The sequence below is a fragment of the Patella vulgata genome, chromosome 4, assembly GCF_932274485.2.
Source record: "Patella vulgata chromosome 4, xgPatVulg1.2, whole genome shotgun sequence".
NCBI lineage: Eukaryota > Metazoa > Mollusca > Gastropoda > Patellidae > Patella > Patella vulgata.
In genome coordinates this window covers 44128796-44149010 of record NC_065882.2, presented here as the reverse complement: position 1 = coordinate 44149010, position 20215 = coordinate 44128796, and the positions used below count along the sequence as shown (strand labels likewise).

Sequence of the window (20215 nt, the reverse complement as noted above, 5' to 3'; positions counted from 1 at the left end):
GTCAGATGACTAGAAACAACTAGATAATTTTATCTTTGTAATAATATATATATATATTTTTTTAAAAAAATCCTTTATTTCTTAACAACACATTACTAACTACATGTGTATATAATACACCAACAAACGGTCCCCAGCCTTTAACCTTTCAACTTCGACCTTGGGGTTATATGTCACATGTGGGGGTTTGTCTGGCGAGCATTGCAATAAAGAGCATTTTTACCGACAGACTGCATAACTCAAGCGACTAAGCTACACTAAACGCCGGAAAAGTCTACAGCAATAATATGGATTTTAGGGAAATTGCCAATAAAACTGCTGATATTCTTCAAGGTTACATGAAAGATGACAGTGGTTGGGAAGTGGCGAAAAAAACAGTAAGTTTAATTAATATAATATTGTTCATAAAAGAGTTTTACATCATTAGAGTATAAATGTCAGTTGTGATGACAGTCATGGACACCGTTATATTTGGATTGCTTTGTTTGTTGGTACAGTTACAATGAATTGTTTTGTTTTAAAGCTAAAATTATTGTGCAGAATTTATTTATTGAATATGACACCAGCTGTCATGAAAACTTTTTCTCACTCATCCATCTAAATTATTTAAGTTTCAATACTTATATATAAAGAATAAAAACTAAGTTTATATAAATTTTAAATATCTCAACTGGCATTTTAGTTTAGATATTTGCCCATACATGAGTTTTAACAAAAAAATTGTTAAAAGCTAATTTCATAGTTTTATAATCAGAAAGATGACATTGTGGTGTATTTGTAGCCTACACAGTCTGTCCTGTAGCAATGACAGCAATGACAGTACATAATAATATTCTGAATTTTAATATTGAATGTAATATATTTTTGCTCTATTTTCTGTATCCACAATATTCATGGTCGGGCTTTAGTATGGTTACATTTGCCATTAGGTATGGAACATTAATCACGAATCATAAGCTCCAAATCGATAAAATCACAATTTTTTCGATCAATGCATTATGTTAAGATTTGCTAATATAACAGCATATAGCTTGTCAGATTTTTTCATAGAAATTTTAATTTTTATATTTTTTTAAAATTTTGTAACATGCTGATATCATTTCAAATTGGAAAACAAATTTTAATAAAAAGAACAAAAGATAGTGTGTTTCTGTGTGTGTATTAAGTGCACCACATGTCTGCATCAGTTGAATATTCATCAGCCCGCATTTATTACATTTTCTTTAAAGTTTATACAATTGAAATTTGTTATTTATTTTTTAATCACTCAAATTAAAACAAAAAACATAATTTTCACCAAGTAATATTTATTTTATTATGTAATATCATATTAACGATGAATTATCGAGATTCTGAACAAAGAACTAATTTGATCAAAGTACTTTGCACAATCCATAACTAAACTTGAAAACCAATAGATACATGTAATTAATATGAAAAACTCCTAAATTTTAACATACATATAAAATATGTCAGTAGACTGGCTGTTTCATGAGTAGACTGACTGATTTATTTCTTGTTTTGCATATAATCAGATTTGAATACACTCATGTCAAGTACTTTTTTATTAATCAAATTAATGTATTTTTGTTAAAGGATACTCAACAAAGGACATTTCTCATAATGTCAATCTAATTAAAATACAGATCTATATTTCTTTTCGTTTTTTATCCCCCACCTTTCGAAGAAAGCAGGGGACTATTAAAATGGGTCTGTCTGTCCGTCACACTTTTTGGGACACAATAACTCTCCTTCTGATTGACCTAGCATGTTCAAACTTGGTGTAGGTGTTTATTAGGTCAATGCCTTGATGGAGTTCGAAGATGAGGATTTTCTGCTTAGGGTAAGCAGAGATAAGCAATTTGATTGGTTGATGCTTTGGGACACGATAACTTTAGTTCTAATTAAGTGAAAGTGATGAAACTTGGTGTATAGTTTCATTACATCAATGCCTTGACTAAGTTCGATAATGAGCATTTTCTGCTCAGGGTAAGCAGAGCGATAAGCAATTTGATTGGCTGAGACTTTGGAACACAATAAATCTCCTTCTAATCGAGCTAAATTGTTCAAACTTGGTGTAGGTGTTTATTAGGTCAATGCCTTGATGAAGTGTGAAGATGAGCATTTTATGCTTAGGGTAAGTAGAGATAAGCAATTTGATTGGTTGATGCTTTGGGACACGATAACTTTAGTTCCAATTAAGTGAGAGTGATGAAACTTGGTGTATAGTTTCATTACATCAATACCTTGACTAAGTTCGATATTGAGCATTTTCTGCTCAAGGTAAGCAGAGCTATAAGCAATTTGATTGGCCGAGACTTTGGAACACAATAATTCTCCTTCTAATTGAGCTAGAATGTTCAAACTTGGTGTAGGTGTTTATGAGGTCAATGCCTTGATAGAGTGCAAAGATGAGCATTTTCTGCTTATGGTAAGTAGAGATAAGCAATTTCATTGGTTGATTCTTTGGGACACAATGTCCATAACTTAAGTTCTAATTAAGTGAGAGTAATGAAACTTGGTGTATAGTTTCATTACATCAATACCTTGACTAAGTTCGATGATGAGAATTGTCTGCTTAGGCTAAGGAGCAATAAGTATTTTGATTGGTCAAGACTTTGGAACATAACAACTCTGCTTCTAATGGATGTAGATGTTCGCCTTGACTGAGTTCAATGATTAACATATCGAGCTAAAGCTAAGCAGAGATAAGCAATTTCCTTGGTCGATGCTTTGGGACAAGATAACTGTGATTCTATCTGATAGAGAGTGATGAAACTTAGTGTATAGTTGATTATCAATTTTATTGCTCGATACTTTTGAAAAAAATAGATGTGTGATTAATTAATATGTGTCATCTATTTATTTGGAGATTTCGGCGGGGGACATCAGCCTCACTGTTGACTTGTTTTTATACTTTCGATGGCCTCCACTACAGGAAGGTCTGACCAGTCGCGCCTTGGGTCACACAAGTGGCTTTTGACCCTGTGACGTCAGACATTTAATTAACCAGTCCACGTTGATGATCCAAGTGGATCATGGGTGTTTGAAAATACAACTTTCGCTTTGTCTTTTCTGTGAATGTCTACCCACAGTTCCGTGCACCACGCGCCAAGAACTCGCCTCAACAGAAAATTTCATTGGCTAATCCCTCGCAGCAACCAGAGGGCGGGTTATATAACAACTCTTCCAGATCCTAGTATAGTGAAGGCAAGTAAAACAAAATTTTGAACTATAAAAAACAAAACGAAATAGGATTTGTGTTTTAGTCAGATTGTTATACTGTACTTAAAGCACATTTGGCTATTGATATTTCATGTACTTTATTCTAATTATTATTTATTCATAACATGTACTATTGTCAGTTGACAGTTGACAAATCCCTTGTAAATGATGGTGTCAAATAAATGTCACAAAATATCTCTATTAGCACATATACTATTCAAAAAAAGTAGGGGATATTTGATTTTTAAGTGTTATTAAAGTCACCTAATGAAACTGACGAAGAAACAAATGACAAAATGAAATGAAGTTCACATTCATCGATTTATTCCAAATGATCGTTAGACTAAGTAAGGCACAGACTGACCATTATAAGGGTAAAATGATACCAGGGGTCAAACAGCAAAGTTACCACAGCATCACAACCAAGTCAGTAACGGGTAAATCCTCCTCTGTTTGCCAAACAAGCATTGATCCGACGTGGCATACTCCTAATGAGACGTCTAAGGTCATTTTGGTCCAGATTGTCCCATTCCTGTTCCAACGCAGCAGCAAGTTCTTGGACATTGGCAGGACGTTGTTGACGTTGACGTAACCTCTGTCCAAGCATGTCCCAGACATGCTCGATGGGGGAGAGGTCGGGACTCAGTGCTGGCCAAGGTAATGTGGTGATGTTCTGTTGTTGGAGGTAACCTGTAACGATCCTGGCCCTGTGACATCTTGCGTTGTCATCCTGGAAGATGAAACGGCGGCCATGACGTCGTGCGAACGGCACAACATGGACTGTCAAGATGTTGTCCCGGTAGTACTGGCCTGTAACACGCCCTGCAACAACATGTAAAGCCGTTCTTCCAGCAACAGTGATGCCTCCCCACACCATAACAGAACCACCCCCAAATCGATCATGTCTGATGACGTTAACGTCTTGGAAGCGCTCGTTTCGACGACGCCACACCCTCCTACGTCTGTCCAAAAAATCAACAGTGAACCTTGACTCATCTGAAAACATCACATTGCTCCAGCGTCGATTATCCCAGTGTTGACGATCCCTACACCAACGACGTCTTGCCTGAATGTGATGATCTCTCAAACAAGGGATCACGCGAGGACGTCGGGCGCGAAGGTGACCCCTATGCAGTCGATTCCGAATCGTCTGGCCACTCACTCTCACACCAGTGTCTGTTTGAAGACGAGCGCTGATCTTATTTGCTGTGATGACACGATTTCTCAAGGCCAAGGTACGGATAAATCGATCCTGTGCTTGGGTTGTCGCCCTTGGTCGACCTGAGCGTGGTCTGTCCTGTACAGATTGTGTATCACGGTATCTGGACCATAGCCTGCTTATGACAGACTGAGAAACATTCATCGTCCGCACCACAACCGCCTGTGTTGTGCCGATCTGTAGCATGCCAAGGGCACGTAACCTTTCATTTTGGGTAAGCCGACGCATATCAAAATTTGTTTTCTGGTCACTAAAACAATTAAACTGATGTTTCCACCCTGGAATTCAATGCCACAATGACTGTAACATTCAAAGTCAGAGTCCTGCAAATCTTGGGTTGGACCCCCATGATGATTCCAAGCATCACCTGCATTCCATGCGGTAGCTATTGGTGCGTTTGGGCGTCACATGTAACTGGAAATGTTTCTTCTGTTAGGTTTTATAGTGACTTTTTTCGTAGTCATTTGCATATTTTAGTATTATGCCCCCAAAATCAAATATCCCCTACTTTTTTTGAATAGTATACTTCAGCCATCAAAACTGTTTTATTTTTGTCAAAGGATTTGTTCTAACTGAGAAAAAGCCAACATGTCACAAAATATCTCTATTAGCACATACTTCAGCCATCAAAACTGTTTTATTTTTCTCAAAGGATTTGTTCTAACTGAGAAAAAGCCAACATTTTCTTACATCTATTTGTGTTTATTATATGTTAGCTCTAACAAAAGTGTAGGAAATTAGGTAATAAGTGTGACTGTCACTAAGACACACATGGCCTTCATATTATGCATTTAAAATTATACAAAGTGCATAAACATAATTTCAATTAGAAAGGCTCTGTTTCAGCTGTACCAAAAATAGTATTCAAAATAAACTAAGTAGACCTAATTAATTGTAATGCACAATAAAGATACCTGCCAAAGAAGAAATTAAATCTTTTATTTCCTGTCCTCAACTAATTTGAAGAAATGAAATAAAATATGGTCTATTATCCAACTTTTCTGCATCAATCAGACTACTGAAGATGGTGATATGAAGAAAAAGATCCCAGAAATTTATGTGTCTTGCAAAGTTGATATAAAAGGCTCATTTACTTTTTTTTAAAAATGACAACTTTTCAAAATATAGAGAAGAAATGAAATCATTTTTTGTACCAGCCTAAAATGATTAGATAGGATAATCCTTCAAACTGAATGTGAAACAATTTTTACCTCATTTACGTTGTTAGTGAGTATTGTGCAATGTGCAGTATATTTATGTATCACTCCAAAAATACCAATCATGTCATCATATTTGAAAAACTAATGAGGTGTAAAATAATATTTTCTATAGAAACCTCTAAAAAATTAAATGCAGGAGTGCAAAAAATAAGAAAGTTATTCAACACCTTTCATTTACATGTAGCTCAATCATTAAATATATTAGGACGCTCCAATAAGGAAATGATGTGTAGCTCTAATAAATTGGTTTCCTTGTTTTTATTGCATAGTTGACATGCCTTACATGTATTAAAAGATTTGGATAGTATTAGTTGAGAAAGGCCTATTCTACATAGAATAAAGACGTAATAACATCTTTATCTTGGGACAGTACTCACTTTGTTATAGCCTGATGGGTAATATGATTAACCAACTGGAGAATTACTGCTGTTATTAGCCTCTGGTGTTATATATTAATAACATAATGTCTATGGTTAATACAAATATTATGAGTGTTTATCTAATCAAACCTGTGAAATAGAGTAAGATCATATTTTCCCCATGATTCCATACTTAAGGGGTCGCTAAGATAAACTAGGATTTGAGTACTAGTAGTCATTGTAAGCCAGGGATATTGAAATAAAAAAAAATCAGTTGTATATAATAGATAAATTGATTGATTATTAAAAACATTCATGAAGAGTTTATATTTGTCAGTGAATAAAGTTTAAATTGATCAGGGTATAAGAGTCTTGATTTAAATAGATTTAATGTGTTGATTTTTTTTTTAAAGTGTGTATTGAAATTGTCTACTGTAAATATTTTAGCTCCAAGGATAGAACCAATGTTCAAATGTTCAAGTAACAATCGAAATTAAAATTAGTCAACAACCTGACATCGATTTAAAAAGATAATTTAATCATATAGTTGTATCCTATCACTGATTGAAATAACATCAGATCAACCCAATTTAAAATTTTTTGCCTTAATTAAAGAGTTTTACGTGCATCTCCTTTAAAGACTCACCCCCCATACTTTGAATTGGGCTTCAGCCCCCCGAAAAAGTTGAAAAAATATGTTCATTAGTTCCAAAATTGCTCCTGGAACAGTCCCTCACCCCCAATACCCAACATGAATTTTGTTCCGACAGGGCCGACTTGAAAATTGCTGGGATCTACAATATCAACAATGGAAAAATATATTATTGAATATAATTTTTCATGAATTGACGTTCATTAAAATGAAACATATTTGCAGTGTGTTAATTTAAAAGGAAATCCCCATCAAGAATTACACATATTTGACAACCAATCTAATTATTAGAATGATGTTTATTGCGTTTTATGGGAACCTTTTTATGCATTTACAATATGAACAAAAATGTTAAAGCCTATATATAAATCATTTAGATTTTACACAGCACATAAGGGAGGATTTCCTGTTTTTAATGTCATTTGTTTTTCTCACATATATGTAGGCGAGGAAACTTAAGTTCAAAAAGAGTTATTATGATTTGTTATTCATTTGTTTCTTCGCCTAAAAATATCAACTAATAATAGAAATTTCAAGAAATATCTGGAGGGAAGTAGACAGAATCCTTATCAGTTGATTATTTATAATTTGTTCCAAGGACTCTCACATTCTATTACACATTTTGTGTTATTTGTAATTAATGATTATAATGATGAAATGCTGATGGGTACATGTAGTTGATTGGGGGTGTATGGGTATAAAGTGTATATTGATAACAAATATATCAAATGATTGTGTAGCATTATACTTTAAAGATTGTGATTTGTCTGTATTTAACACCATAAGTTCACAGGTCCTGTTGTCCAAAGTTTTACTCAGTACCTGGTTTGGTACAGTTCCTGATTTATTTGAATTACTAAAAAAGCCTTAATAATTCTTGCAAGTTAAAGGGACATTAGTTAAGATTAGATAAAGAACTGACAGCTGAACCGAGATATTAGCAAAATGTATTCAAATCCACTAAATATAACAGGCTAATGATGGCATTGAGAGTTGATTATGGTCTGGATAAGTTAATTAATGTCTAATTAATAATTTAGATAAAATTTCAGGCCTAAAGAAAGGCCTGCAATAGGCAGATGTATTCATATCCACTAAATATCGTAGACTAACGATGGCATCGAGAGTTGATTATGGTCTGGATAAGTTAATTAATGTCTTATTAATAATTTAGATAACATTTCAGGCCTAAAGAAAGGCCTGCAATAGGCAGATTTAACTATTGCATAATGCATGTTTAACTGATAGACATTGATTTTTTCTCAGTTAAATACATCCAAAACAGAACATAATTATTTTGATTTAAGTCAGCCATTTGAGAGCCCTTAAAATAAAAAATTTATTGTATTTCTATTTGTCCAGCATTTCTATATTAATTGTATATTTAAATGTGCATATGTCTCTTAACACCCGCAGATATTATGTCAGTTTTGATGTATTATATAGTCAGTAATATGTTAAGACAATTTTGATATTTACATAATTTTATTTTATTTTTTAAAAATATTCTACTACTGGTAAAGCCATAGAAATACTGTTCATCTAAATAGATTTACCTTAAAACAAAGTAACTATTCTATGGCGTGAAATTAGGCTTACCTATCATGTTGTGGAGCTTTATGAAGCTGAAGCAGACTTTCTCAAGTCAATATTGACAGCCTTGTTTGGCAAAGATTTCATTGCCATTTCTACAAGAATGTAAACGTAGTGAAAACAATGTCGTGATATTAACTACAGCTTGCTAGTTTTCAAGTATCAATCAGTCACAATACTAGTATAAGAAAATCAAATTTAATATTCTTATTTATACTACGTTGTACCCTTGAATAATTTTTTTATGTATTAAATAGTTGAATTTGCTGAAATATGTTTTTGTTATTTGAAAACTAGCAGTAATGTAATCATAATAAAAGTTTAATGCATCTTCACTTACTACTTCACATAATACCACATTATTATGAAGAATTGTGCCATTGTGGCAACTGAACTTGAACTGAACTTGGGGGGGGGGGGGGGTCCAAAATGGGAACAACGTCAAGTTTGGCCTCCGGTCTGGGGGATTACCTGAATATTTTATAAATTCTGAAGCTCTGAGACAAGATTTTTGCTCTTTTAGATGCATATGCCCGTTTGTTTGTTCGATGTTATTTCGCTGAATGTTCGAGAGAAAAAAACCTCTGCCCGAGCAGTGGAGGGTCTGGAGTCTGGATTTACCTACTAATTACTATGAGCAATCTATCTTTACATTAGTTTTTCTCAATAAACTTATAAATCTTTTTGATATTTTCGAAAACTCAGTGAGCTATTATGTAATTCTTTATTGAATTTATGGAAATGTCACCATAGCCCGGCACAAATCTATGGACAAAACAAAAATCCATGTGGGTGGATTCTAAAACAAGTAGTCAATTACATGTTCAGACAATACAAAGAGAGAGAGAGAAATGGAGTTTAACTTCCACTCGACACAAACTAGGTCATTTCGGGACTAACACATGATTCAATTTTATTTCAATAATTTCGCTTGCGCGTAGGGGTCTTTAGCAGTGGGATGGAAACCGGAGGACCCGGAGTAAACCCACGAGGTTGGACAGGCAACCCCACTCCTTGTCACGTACAACCGGGGAATCGAAACCATGCCAGTTGACTCAATGACAGACTTTATGATACAGCGCCCACTTGCTAACCATTCAGCCATTCAACCCCCCTTCAAACAATACAGATGTACAAGTAAATTTCTCAGATGTATAATAGAATTGATACATTAATGTATAACAACACTGCAAATTGTATCGATTCATTGAAAAATACCTGATTCATTCACGAAGGGGATTCTTTTTTACATTTATTTAAATGTCATGTTTCTTTCATGTTAAATTACATTTCAGTGTTTTAACAGTAAAATACCACTCATTGTGGTGAGTTGTCATTGTATAATACACAATAAGGGGTCTTTATTTTGAAATAAATCAATATTAATGGCAAACCACTGTTAAAAAAGAGAAAACGTTGTTTCTTTCAATCTGAATGATCAGGTTGTGAAGTATGTAGGCTAATGTAATGAATAACGAAGCCATCACGAGAGTAGAATAAAATAGAACCAAATATAGAATGATATTTGAAAAGTTATAACAAGTATATGGTCGTGAACTGTAAATTGTTTAGTTACAGGGTCTTGGGAGGGGGAAAAGGATACCTGCCTTTAAAATTCTTTAGTTACCTTTTCATATCCACTCAAATTTTTAATTAAAAAAAAAATTCAAGTTGGAATCAAAGATTTGTCAATATATGAAATGCAAATGTATGGTTCTTTAACCTGGTCTAGTGAAGGATAGCTCCAATTAAAGCATTCTCCATCATTGTGATGTTTTTTTATGCCCTTCCAAAGAGCATTACCCCTCAGTTTGACATTTTGGATTATTTTTGCAGTGTTTCTGTACTGTTGTAAATTGTTGCCCTTGTGAAAATGGTTTGCCAACTTTTACAAAATTCTTGCAGCAACCCTAACAGGTTGTCTCATAAAAATCAGTCTTATAAATAATAATATTTTCTTGTGTCAAGGAGAGATTAAAAGTGATCAAAGTAACAACTAGAGATAAAAGAGATTAACATTTATATAGGCAAAAGATAGAAATAATGTAAGATTCTCAGTCATAAAGAAACCTTTTTGTGTATTCATATATATTTTCCTTTGTAAATACAACCTTTTACAAGAAATAGGAAAGTTATTCAAAAAATATATATCAAAGCCAAGTTATCTCTCACATAAAAGAGGCGATTGAAAGCTTATATGATGGAGAAAAATATATATTTTACAAGCAAAGAATGTAAAAAATGTTTAAAAATGATTTTGGTGAGAAGGCTGAAGCACATTGACATTTGAGTTTGTAGTTTAGTGGTGTATAGGGTGCCATGACACAGTTTTTAACTGAATGTCATGTGATTGTAAGACTAAAAAGAATGTGCACATTTCTAATGCATTATTGACTCTTCACACCTGGTAATGTGGACCTTTAAATTTGCTTAGAAGTGTAATATCTAATTTGTAACTATGACTAAGAGCACTTTCTACCTCTAGTTGCAATGATTGGCTGTTTGATTTTAACATGGAGGGTTTCAGTGTTTGTTTTGAATTTGTATATCGGCAACTGTTTATTTTTGTGCATTGAATGGCTTTTCAAATTCCACCGTTTGTATTTGCAGTGCAACCAGATCATGTTTTCTTACTTTTAGATACAAGAAATAAGATATGTACATACTGAACACACTCATTTATTTCTGCTTGCACTTAATATTTCAAGTGTCATGCAACAAAGATGTAGGAACTTTTGGAGCTGGATTTGGGAGAATAGGCACATTACAAACAGAATTGGTTTTTTTAACAAGCAATCTGACAAATAAATATCAACCACTTGATTTTACATGGAAACTGTTCTGATTTTCAAAAGGAGGGTTGGGTGATCAAATTACCTAATGCATGTGCTTAAGATCATACGGTCTGTCATTGAGTCAAGTAGTATGTTTTGGAGGAGTAAGGTCGCCTGCCCGACCTCATGGGTTTTTCCAGGTCCTCAAGTTTCCTGCCACTGTTAAAGACCCCTACGCGCAAGCAAATTATTAAAATAAAATTGTACCATATTATGATACGCCCCAAAACAACCTAGTTTGTGTCAAATGGATGATAAAGCCCATTTCCCTCTCTCTTACACTTACAGGAAATAGTGAGTTTTCATTTTTCATCTGTATACAGTGATACAGAAAAAAAAGTTTTAAGTGTGCAGATCAAAGGCCGAAATTTAAGAAGTAGCCTATAAATACCTTATCAAAAATTTCCCCATTCAGTACATCAAGCCATTTGGAAACAAAACAGTATAGGGGTACGTAATTCTTTTAGAGCACTCACCACCAATATAAGTGCTTCCCTCCAATTTAGCGGATAAATGCTGCTGTTTGATACTCCCCTCCAATTTAGCGGATAAATACTGCTGTTTGATAACCCTCTAATTTAGCAGATAAATGCTACTGTTTGCTACCCTTCCAATTTAACGGATAAATTCTACTCTTTGATACCACTTGTAAAAATCTTACTTAAATAACCTGCACAATTCTTTTAATTACTGGGAAACAACATAAAAGAGAGTATAGTGGGAAGTTGTCTTTCAAAACATATCATTTACTTCCTTGAGACTAAAATAAAGGATTTTGAGAGCCTCTCACAAATAATTAACCAAATTTATTGTCGGAAATATATCTGGGATATCTCCTTTAACTTTGTTAAAATTAATATTGAGATGTATATTATCATAAACCCTTACTATGAGATAAAGGAAGAAAAGATGACCTTTTGCGTTAGATGATGGAGTTATAAATGAAGATCATTAGTACATTGAAAGTTTCAATTAACATGTAGTCTTGTGAAATTTTTACTCTAATTTTTACTGAACTGATCCAAAATTAGACTGTCTTTTTATATGAGAATATCTTGTACAATCAATGCATATCAGTTTTATTTAACCAATGTTTCTTAATATATGAGAATTAAACTGTACTCTCATTCCAAACTATATATTTCTGTCGTTTAGCAAACAGATAGACTTTTGATATAAATATGTACACAAGTCTTTCTTCTGGGAAATAGGTTTACATTGATAGTAGACAAGGCCGAATTAGATGTTTTTTTTATCAGATTTATTGACAGGGTTGTCTGGATCTAATGTGGTATTTCGGACATTTTCAATGGCATGCTTGTATTGTGCACATGATACTACTCTACATGTTGTTAATAAAGTTGAGTAAATAGTGAGTTTGTTGAGCTGTTGTATCGACAAGCCCGCTGTATAACTACTGGACCATTGTTAACCACTTTGGTATTTCCACACCCATAGACATTGTACCTTGCCACCCAAAATCTGTTCAATGGTGTACATTTCCTCCGTGTAAGAGCAGTAATTTAAACCGTCTTGTAAAATTACTCAAGCTGTGTTTCTTATTTTAATCCAATAACACGAAGACCACAAAGGCCTTTTGTGGGAATATACACAAATACATTGAATATTTGATAATGTATGTATTGGCAATCAGAAATCATATGGGTGGTATCATTATAACCCTAGTCTGTAATATTATCTTTCATTTTGTGATTGATGTTCTTTTTTATTAAAACTACATTTAATTGTGGTAGACACTGGTAATACATATTGCTGTCCCTTTTGTCCATCATCCACATTTCTTGTGAACTGTCTTGATATTTGCATGTGTTGTTGAAATTAAAATGCATTGTTTACATTAATGAGATAAAAAAGTATAATATAGTTCAGCAATTTATTATAATACTTCACCCTTTGTAGAATCCTGAAGCATTTACCAGTATATTTAAATTTATATACATTTAACTAGTTTAACATTTGCTTGAAATAACTTATATATATTCACCATCTAGTGAAGAAAAACAAAGACTATATATGCATTAATTTGTCACAGCTACATGTATATATATATATCTGTAGGCTATTTCAGTTTATATCTTGTAATCATGTTGATTTATTTGATTATTGCACAGGGGGATAACGCAATCCTACATTTCAAGATGTGTTTTACATGTACCTTACATGTACAACTATATAGTTTACATGCCGACAAATTGACATCTGTGTGCTGCCATTATATTAAATTATCCAATGGAATTGTTAGTTCTACCATGCGCTATCAGGTTTTCTAATTTTAAATATAAATTTTCATTTGGTTTGAACTAACATCACTTGAATTAAACCATCAATGAGAACTTGACAGTGATTGATCAAAAAATTATATGGGGTTAACATCCTATTTTTCTGCACCAACCGGGCCAGTGTGCATTGAGGGAAATTTTGTCTGGACAGCAGTGTTTCCACCTACTCTTGTCACATTCCAACAGTCAAGGGTTCTTTTACGTGCATGCTAATGTGTACATGGGACTACAATTCTTCATCCACATCCATTAAGTGACTAGATGTTGTTTCTTGCCAGGCCCTTCATCCACTGACAAGAGGAAACTACACTGGAATATCCTGAGCAACTTTCTCGATCAATCCCTCTATCACTTAGCGACCATGGTCCAAAAAATTGGATTATCTTTAATCGGACAAGTCAGTAATTTTTCCTCAAGTTAATTGTAATATTTAGTATTACTCATCATAGTGTAGCGTACAGGATGCACTGACATACATTGAGTACAAATATTTGCTTGGAATTAATTATGAATGATAAAAAGTTGTTTGTGCAAAAATTTGCATGGAACGAAAATCTTGTTCATTTCTAACAAAAAAAATAGTGGTAGGCCTACATGCGACTGAGTAAATTTAAAGACTGAATGAATGGACAAGAACAATAATCTGTCACAACTGTGTATGATTTTAGTCTGTGTCTGGAGTGATAATAAGTTTATTTATTTATCAGTTTACTGTGAAATTGTTGCTCAATATTTCTCTTGTTTTCTCAACGCAAACAACTTTTCAATGTACTGCAGATGGCTACCATTTGACACTAGTATGTCAAAAGGAAGACTTTTTCAACAATTTTCTTGTTTCGTTTGCACCACATGTATGCCAAGATTCTTCCTGCAGTAGAATGCCACCCAGGAATATATCGGGAGGGGATATTTCTTATCTACCTAATATATATAGATTTATATTACAATTTGTGCTTGCACAACTGGGCCACATTGAAATAAAAATATAAATAGTAAAGTCAAAAGGTGATATGCTGAAATTTGGTTGATAAAAATGAATGATTCATTATTTTACTCCTACATTCTAACCTTTACATTCTTGTTTTACTGCATTTTCTGTTCTTTTGGTTTCAGATTCCCCAAAAGACAAATCAAAAAAACTATTAGATTTTTAAAATTTAACAGCACCCTTCTGAGAATATTTTAATTAAAGAAACCAAAATAACTTATATAATTTTTAAAATTAAGCTGTTTTCTTTTTAATTAATTAATGAAAACAAAATAAATTTTAGATTTTCTAAAAAATCAACTGTTTTCTTCTAAAAATATTTTAATTAAAATAACCCATCATTGTTGCTCCTACACCAGGTTTAACAGTTAGACCCAAATAACAGGATTATTTTAACTTGATTACAAAGGTTCCAAAAGGACAAAGAAATAAATCATTTATATGGCCTATTTACATTATCTGTGAAAATAAACATCAATTTACACCATCCGGGGTATACTCCCATCTGTGAATGACTGGTTTGAATTATCAGTGTACCTTATAATAGTATTCTTGTAATACATTAACTATGTAATGCGCTTATAATGGCCTATATAAAATGATAACATGCATGTAATGGCTTTCTAAGGCAAAAACCATTCTTCAGCTTAGTTCCAACATACCTGAAGAGTTGAGCTTAAATTGGTAACATCTATTAAGCTAGAAGTTGATAGGGTAGTGTTTCAGAAAGAATGTCCAATTAGAGGGATTGATGAGACCATCCAGATTATGGTGAAGAGGTTATTTAGTTCATCTGTCTAGAAAGTGTCAGACATTTTTATAAATTGATGTTAACTAAATCAGCTATTGCTTCTGTAAAAAAAAGCTGTACAGACAGACATTCATGGTGTAAGATAATTTAAACTAACAACAAAAAGTTCTTTAGAAACAAATTACCTGTATTGATCCATTGTAAAACTTTTATCACAAAAAACCATCATTGCTTTTAAGTTTGTTGCAGTGATGTCACGATGTCATTTCTGACAGTGCAAGCCATTTGTAAATTTTGTTTTGTTCAGAATAACATAAAGGGACAATATTCCACAATAACCAGCACATATTGATCTCAAGATCATGTACAGTTAAGAATAAAAAACATACTATTCCAATCATTATTCAAATTGATCAAGTCTGATCGAAGTTATGGCATTGGCGTGTGCAGAAAAATGATCAGGGGAAGGGGGGGACTTCCGCCCTGGCTGAATGCAGAACGTTGAGGTGGGTATGGGCAGTTCTCCCCTGGGAAAATTTCCTTGCACGTACCTGATGCCATTTCTGAACCCCTCTGGACCCCCCATTAGACACTCATCTCTATGGCCATTTAAAATATAAAGCTTATGTTTTTATCTAATTAGGTCCTCCGAAAAAATTGGAAAGCAAACTGAGACTACATGAATGCCATGATGTTATATACCCTATATGTTTTGTTTTTATAATCTTCTATACTAATATCTAAATAACTTTTAACAATTAATTTGCATGTGGTATAGGTGGTGGGGATTCAGATTTATATGAAGATTTTCCATACCCCAGGGGCAGATCGGTGGCAAGCAATGAATGGCCGAGGATAGGATGGAAGGGGGGGGGGGGATAAAATATTCTTTATCTTTGTTTACGTAGTTATTTATAAAAAATCATTTTCAATAAATTGAGTAATTTAGAAATTGGTTGATGATTTCAATTTTTTTTCAGGGGAAATTGTGATTAAATATACATTATGCATGAGGTAAATCTGCCTATTGTAGGTCTTTATTTAGGCCTGAAATGTTATATAAACTATTAATTAGACATTTATTAACATGAACAGATCTTAATCAACTCTTGATGCCATCTTATGTGTCAGATTTTCACTGGATTTGAATCCAATTTGCTGCTTAACGCTCAGTGATGATTTAATCCAAAAATGGGTAATCGAGACTATGTTTTTTATCATACCAACTTTAGTAATGATGATCGAGGCTAGGCGTAAAATTCAAATGCTAATATCTCGGTTCAGAGTGGAGCAATTTGACTGAAATTTTCAGCATATTCCCTTTACATTATCTAGTTTTTAACTATTATAGTGATAATTGCCAGCTCTTTATCTAATCTCCCATAATGTATCTTTAAATAATTACAAATTCAGTAATACTAATTGGTATAATTTCTAGGGTTTAAAATTAATTTTAAGGTTAATTTAAATGTATGCCCCTTTAAACGATTTTATTTTCTAGACAGTCATACATTTCAATATTATATAAACTCTAGTCTTAAAAATCACTGCATCTGTTGTGAGACTAGAGACATTTTTAAACATTTTAACTTAAAACACACCTGAGCATGGACAAAATATGAAAATAAGAAATTTGATGACATGCTTTTTTTCCTCAATTACCACCTTGCTCTCTCTCTACATGTTAGATAAAAACACATTAAGCCTTTAAAAAAAAGGATAAAAATATGGTATTTTAAACCAGAAAGTGAATCCGTACATTCAGTAAATAAATCATACACATGATGTACTTGTGAACATGGATTCTAACAACTCGTGAAATGTGGGCTTTTCCTCTTAAACATCAATTATTCTTTGATACCAAATACATGGACCATTAATCACATCCATCATGTTAGTCCTAGCTTAACAACACTATAGTCTGTTTCTCTTGATGGAATGTAAAGCCATTCAATGGTGATTCTGTAGGGATTACCAGTATAAAGAAATGTGTGATAGTAGGAGGGCAGACACAATAAGATGTTATTTACCTGTGAGAAATTGTCAAAATATCTGGTTGGCACATGGGTATAGAAAGTTTATCTCAATGATCATTTTATAGCGTTTAATATTGTATCATGCTCTATTATATGGCTTAATTTTTATAAGTGAAGGGAAGTGTACTATTTCATGTCTATTGAATTTCTTGATCCTATCTTTACCTCAACCTGACTTTCTCTGTTTTCATTCTGCTTGTATCATATTGAAAAATGTGTACTCAGTTACTCATTACAAACCACAATGTATTTTGTGGGAGATTTTTAGGTCTTGTGTAAGAAATCTAAAAATGGAAATGATGAAATTTTCATTGAAATTGAAATAGAATGCCTAGCAGTTACCCCTAATGGAAATTGTTTTTGTCCCCTGCCTTTCCAGGGAATTTAACATACTACTTAAAGATACACTATAGGAGATTCGATAACGAGTTGGCAGTTTTCACTATAATAGTTAAAAAATAGATAATGTAAAGGCAATTTTCTGAAAATCAAGGCTAGCCTTGATAATCATTACTAAAGTGAGTACGATAAACAGCATAGTCTCGATTATCCATTTAATCGTTAAATCGTGAAGGAAAGTTATGCAGTAAATCGGCTCACAATCCACTAAAGATCACAGGCTAGCGATGCCATCTAGAGTTGATTATGGTCTGGATAGGTTAATTAATGTCTAATTTAAATAATTTAGATAATATTTCAGGCCTAAAGAAAGACCTGCAATAGACAGATTTAGCTCTTGCATAATGTATGTTTAAGTCCCAAGGCAACCATGAGGTGGGAACTCAAGCCTGACTTAAGTCACATTAAAGACCCTATTTGCAACTATTTATTGCGACTCGAGACTTGCCTCAGATTTGGTAGTCACAGGGAGGGGACATAATCCTAACCTGCCTTATTTGCCATGATATTTCTATAAATTGTTCTACAAAATGATTTTTTCTTGTGCTGTTTTAGTCTAGTAAAGGGCAGTCCACAACCAGAAAAAAAATACAATAAACAAGCTATTTGGGGCATATTTTAATATGTATTGTAAGACTTAACATTAAAAACATCATTCATGAACAATTAAAGGATTGCTAAGTTGGATTTTTTTGTGATATAACCATTTGAATAATTTTTTTTAATTTGTTGAAAAGTTGACCGGCACCTGTGGCATTAGAGTGGTAGATTTTTGTCACAAAGAGTTACTATACTTAATTACCTCAGTTCCAATTAGAGAGAGATCTAATAATTTAGCCTTTAATAATGAATGCTCTTGTTTAGTAAGATGTTCATATAAAAAAAAAAATTAAAAAAAGCTGATGTGAGAACTACTAGATATTCAATAACGATCCCCCTTCGATGAGATTGGAGAAACGGCAGTGATACGAAGTTAGTGTAATGGGGAGAGGTAAATACAAAGTAAAAGATTCATATGAGTATACAGCACTGAAATTAACCACAGTATATGGCATAACTGTGGTAAAAACCTAAGCAAGCACAAGCTGCTACGACAAAATAAAAAAAAATGTGCAGTAGTTGCGCACAAGTTCACATAATCAAGTGATATTGTTAAAAATATGTTCAGCGCTATTTAAACATCTCGACATGGATTGTGAATCTCTGAATCGAGCTGTCTTCAAAGCTAGGAATCCTGGTAGATATTAAAATACAATAATAATTTGGGTCATACATTTGATGGTTTCTTTGATCAGCTGTTAGGTAAATGTAAATAGTCATTGAATAATCCCGGAGCAGAAAACCAAATATCCCGATAAACAGCCATTAAATAATATATTTTTCCGACACGATCTCCAGGGTTAATTAACAATGACACGTGAAATGCATAGGTCACAATTTTTCAATAGCATACATCCTTGGGCCACAATTGGAATTTAGTATTTCAGGCTTAATTTCAAAAATATTCAAGACTATGGCATTTTCAGTTAGGCCTACGGTTGTCTGTTCGGAACACAAATAAATAAAAGGTTGAAGGGAAAGAGTTTAAACAAATTTTGATAACTTTATATAATACTGTACTTGTGATTAGAGATACAAGAACGCCACTACTAAAACCGTTGAGGTCATCTGATGGTTTTGTTGAGAATATATACCGGTTCTACATTGATTTGCACTTGTCAGAAATTTATAAATAATTACTATTTCAGGCATAATTTAAATGTTTGCCCATCGGGGACTGTTTGGTCAGATTGCTCAAATCAAAGGACATGTTGTCATATCAAATCAGATCATCAGTCAGTGGTTGCCGATTATTTTTTTTATTTGCTCTCATCGCTCTCCAAAAGAATAAATAAACCAACAAAAATGAATCATAAATAATCATTCTTATTTTAATCATACAAGTCTGGTTAATCAAGACTACCAAAGATACATTTCGTTCAGTTAACTTCCGGTCCCAAATTTTTGTTCGGTATTTAGAAAAAACATGAGCGGGGAATGGGGTTTATCGTCCACTCGACACAAACTAGGTCATTTCGGGATGGTCCAATTTTATTTCAGTAATTCGCTTGCACGTATGGGTCATGAGCAGTCGGAGGACCTGGAGGAAACCCACGAGATTGGACAGGCAACCCTACTTCTTGTCACGTACAAGCAGCGAATCAAAACCACGCCTCTTGACTCAATAAAAGGCCTTTTGATTTTAAGCACATGTGTTAAACCACTAACATGATAAAGAGTCTTCCGTGGAAAAGGGTAATTATACGCCCACATTTTCATGTGGACGTATTATGCCGTCGTCCCTGTCCGTCCGGACGTCCACAATTGTTTGTGGACTCTCTACAGGTCACAATTCTTATCCTATTTTGACGAAACTTGAAATATAAGTTTATAACCAAAAGATCTCTTTTCTTTTCGATAAATCGCGTTTTTAGCTTGTGGACCCTATAGGGGTCATGATTTTTATCCAATTTAAAAAAACGTATTATTATATCACCGTTACTCCCTAAGGACGGCTGAGTTTGAATTTCGTGAAAATCGGCCCAAAACTTACAGATAAAATGGCCGCCCTTCATTCTCAAATAGCGTAAAAATATGGT

General features: G+C 33.4%; 1 protein-coding gene across 1 annotated transcript in view; it reads left to right on the top strand.

Moving 5' to 3' along the window:
* Positions 1 to 186: 186 nt before the first annotated feature.
* The window catches only part of LOC126818177 (stAR-related lipid transfer protein 5), a 47485-nt gene continuing 27456 nt past the window's right edge, over positions 187 to 20215 (top strand). Inside the window, exon 1 of the mRNA XM_050545421.1 lies at positions 187 to 377. Within this exon, the coding sequence (XP_050401378.1) occupies positions 288 to 377 (90 nt within the window). The 5' untranslated portion in view covers positions 187 to 287. The remainder of the gene's footprint in view (positions 378 to 20215) is intronic.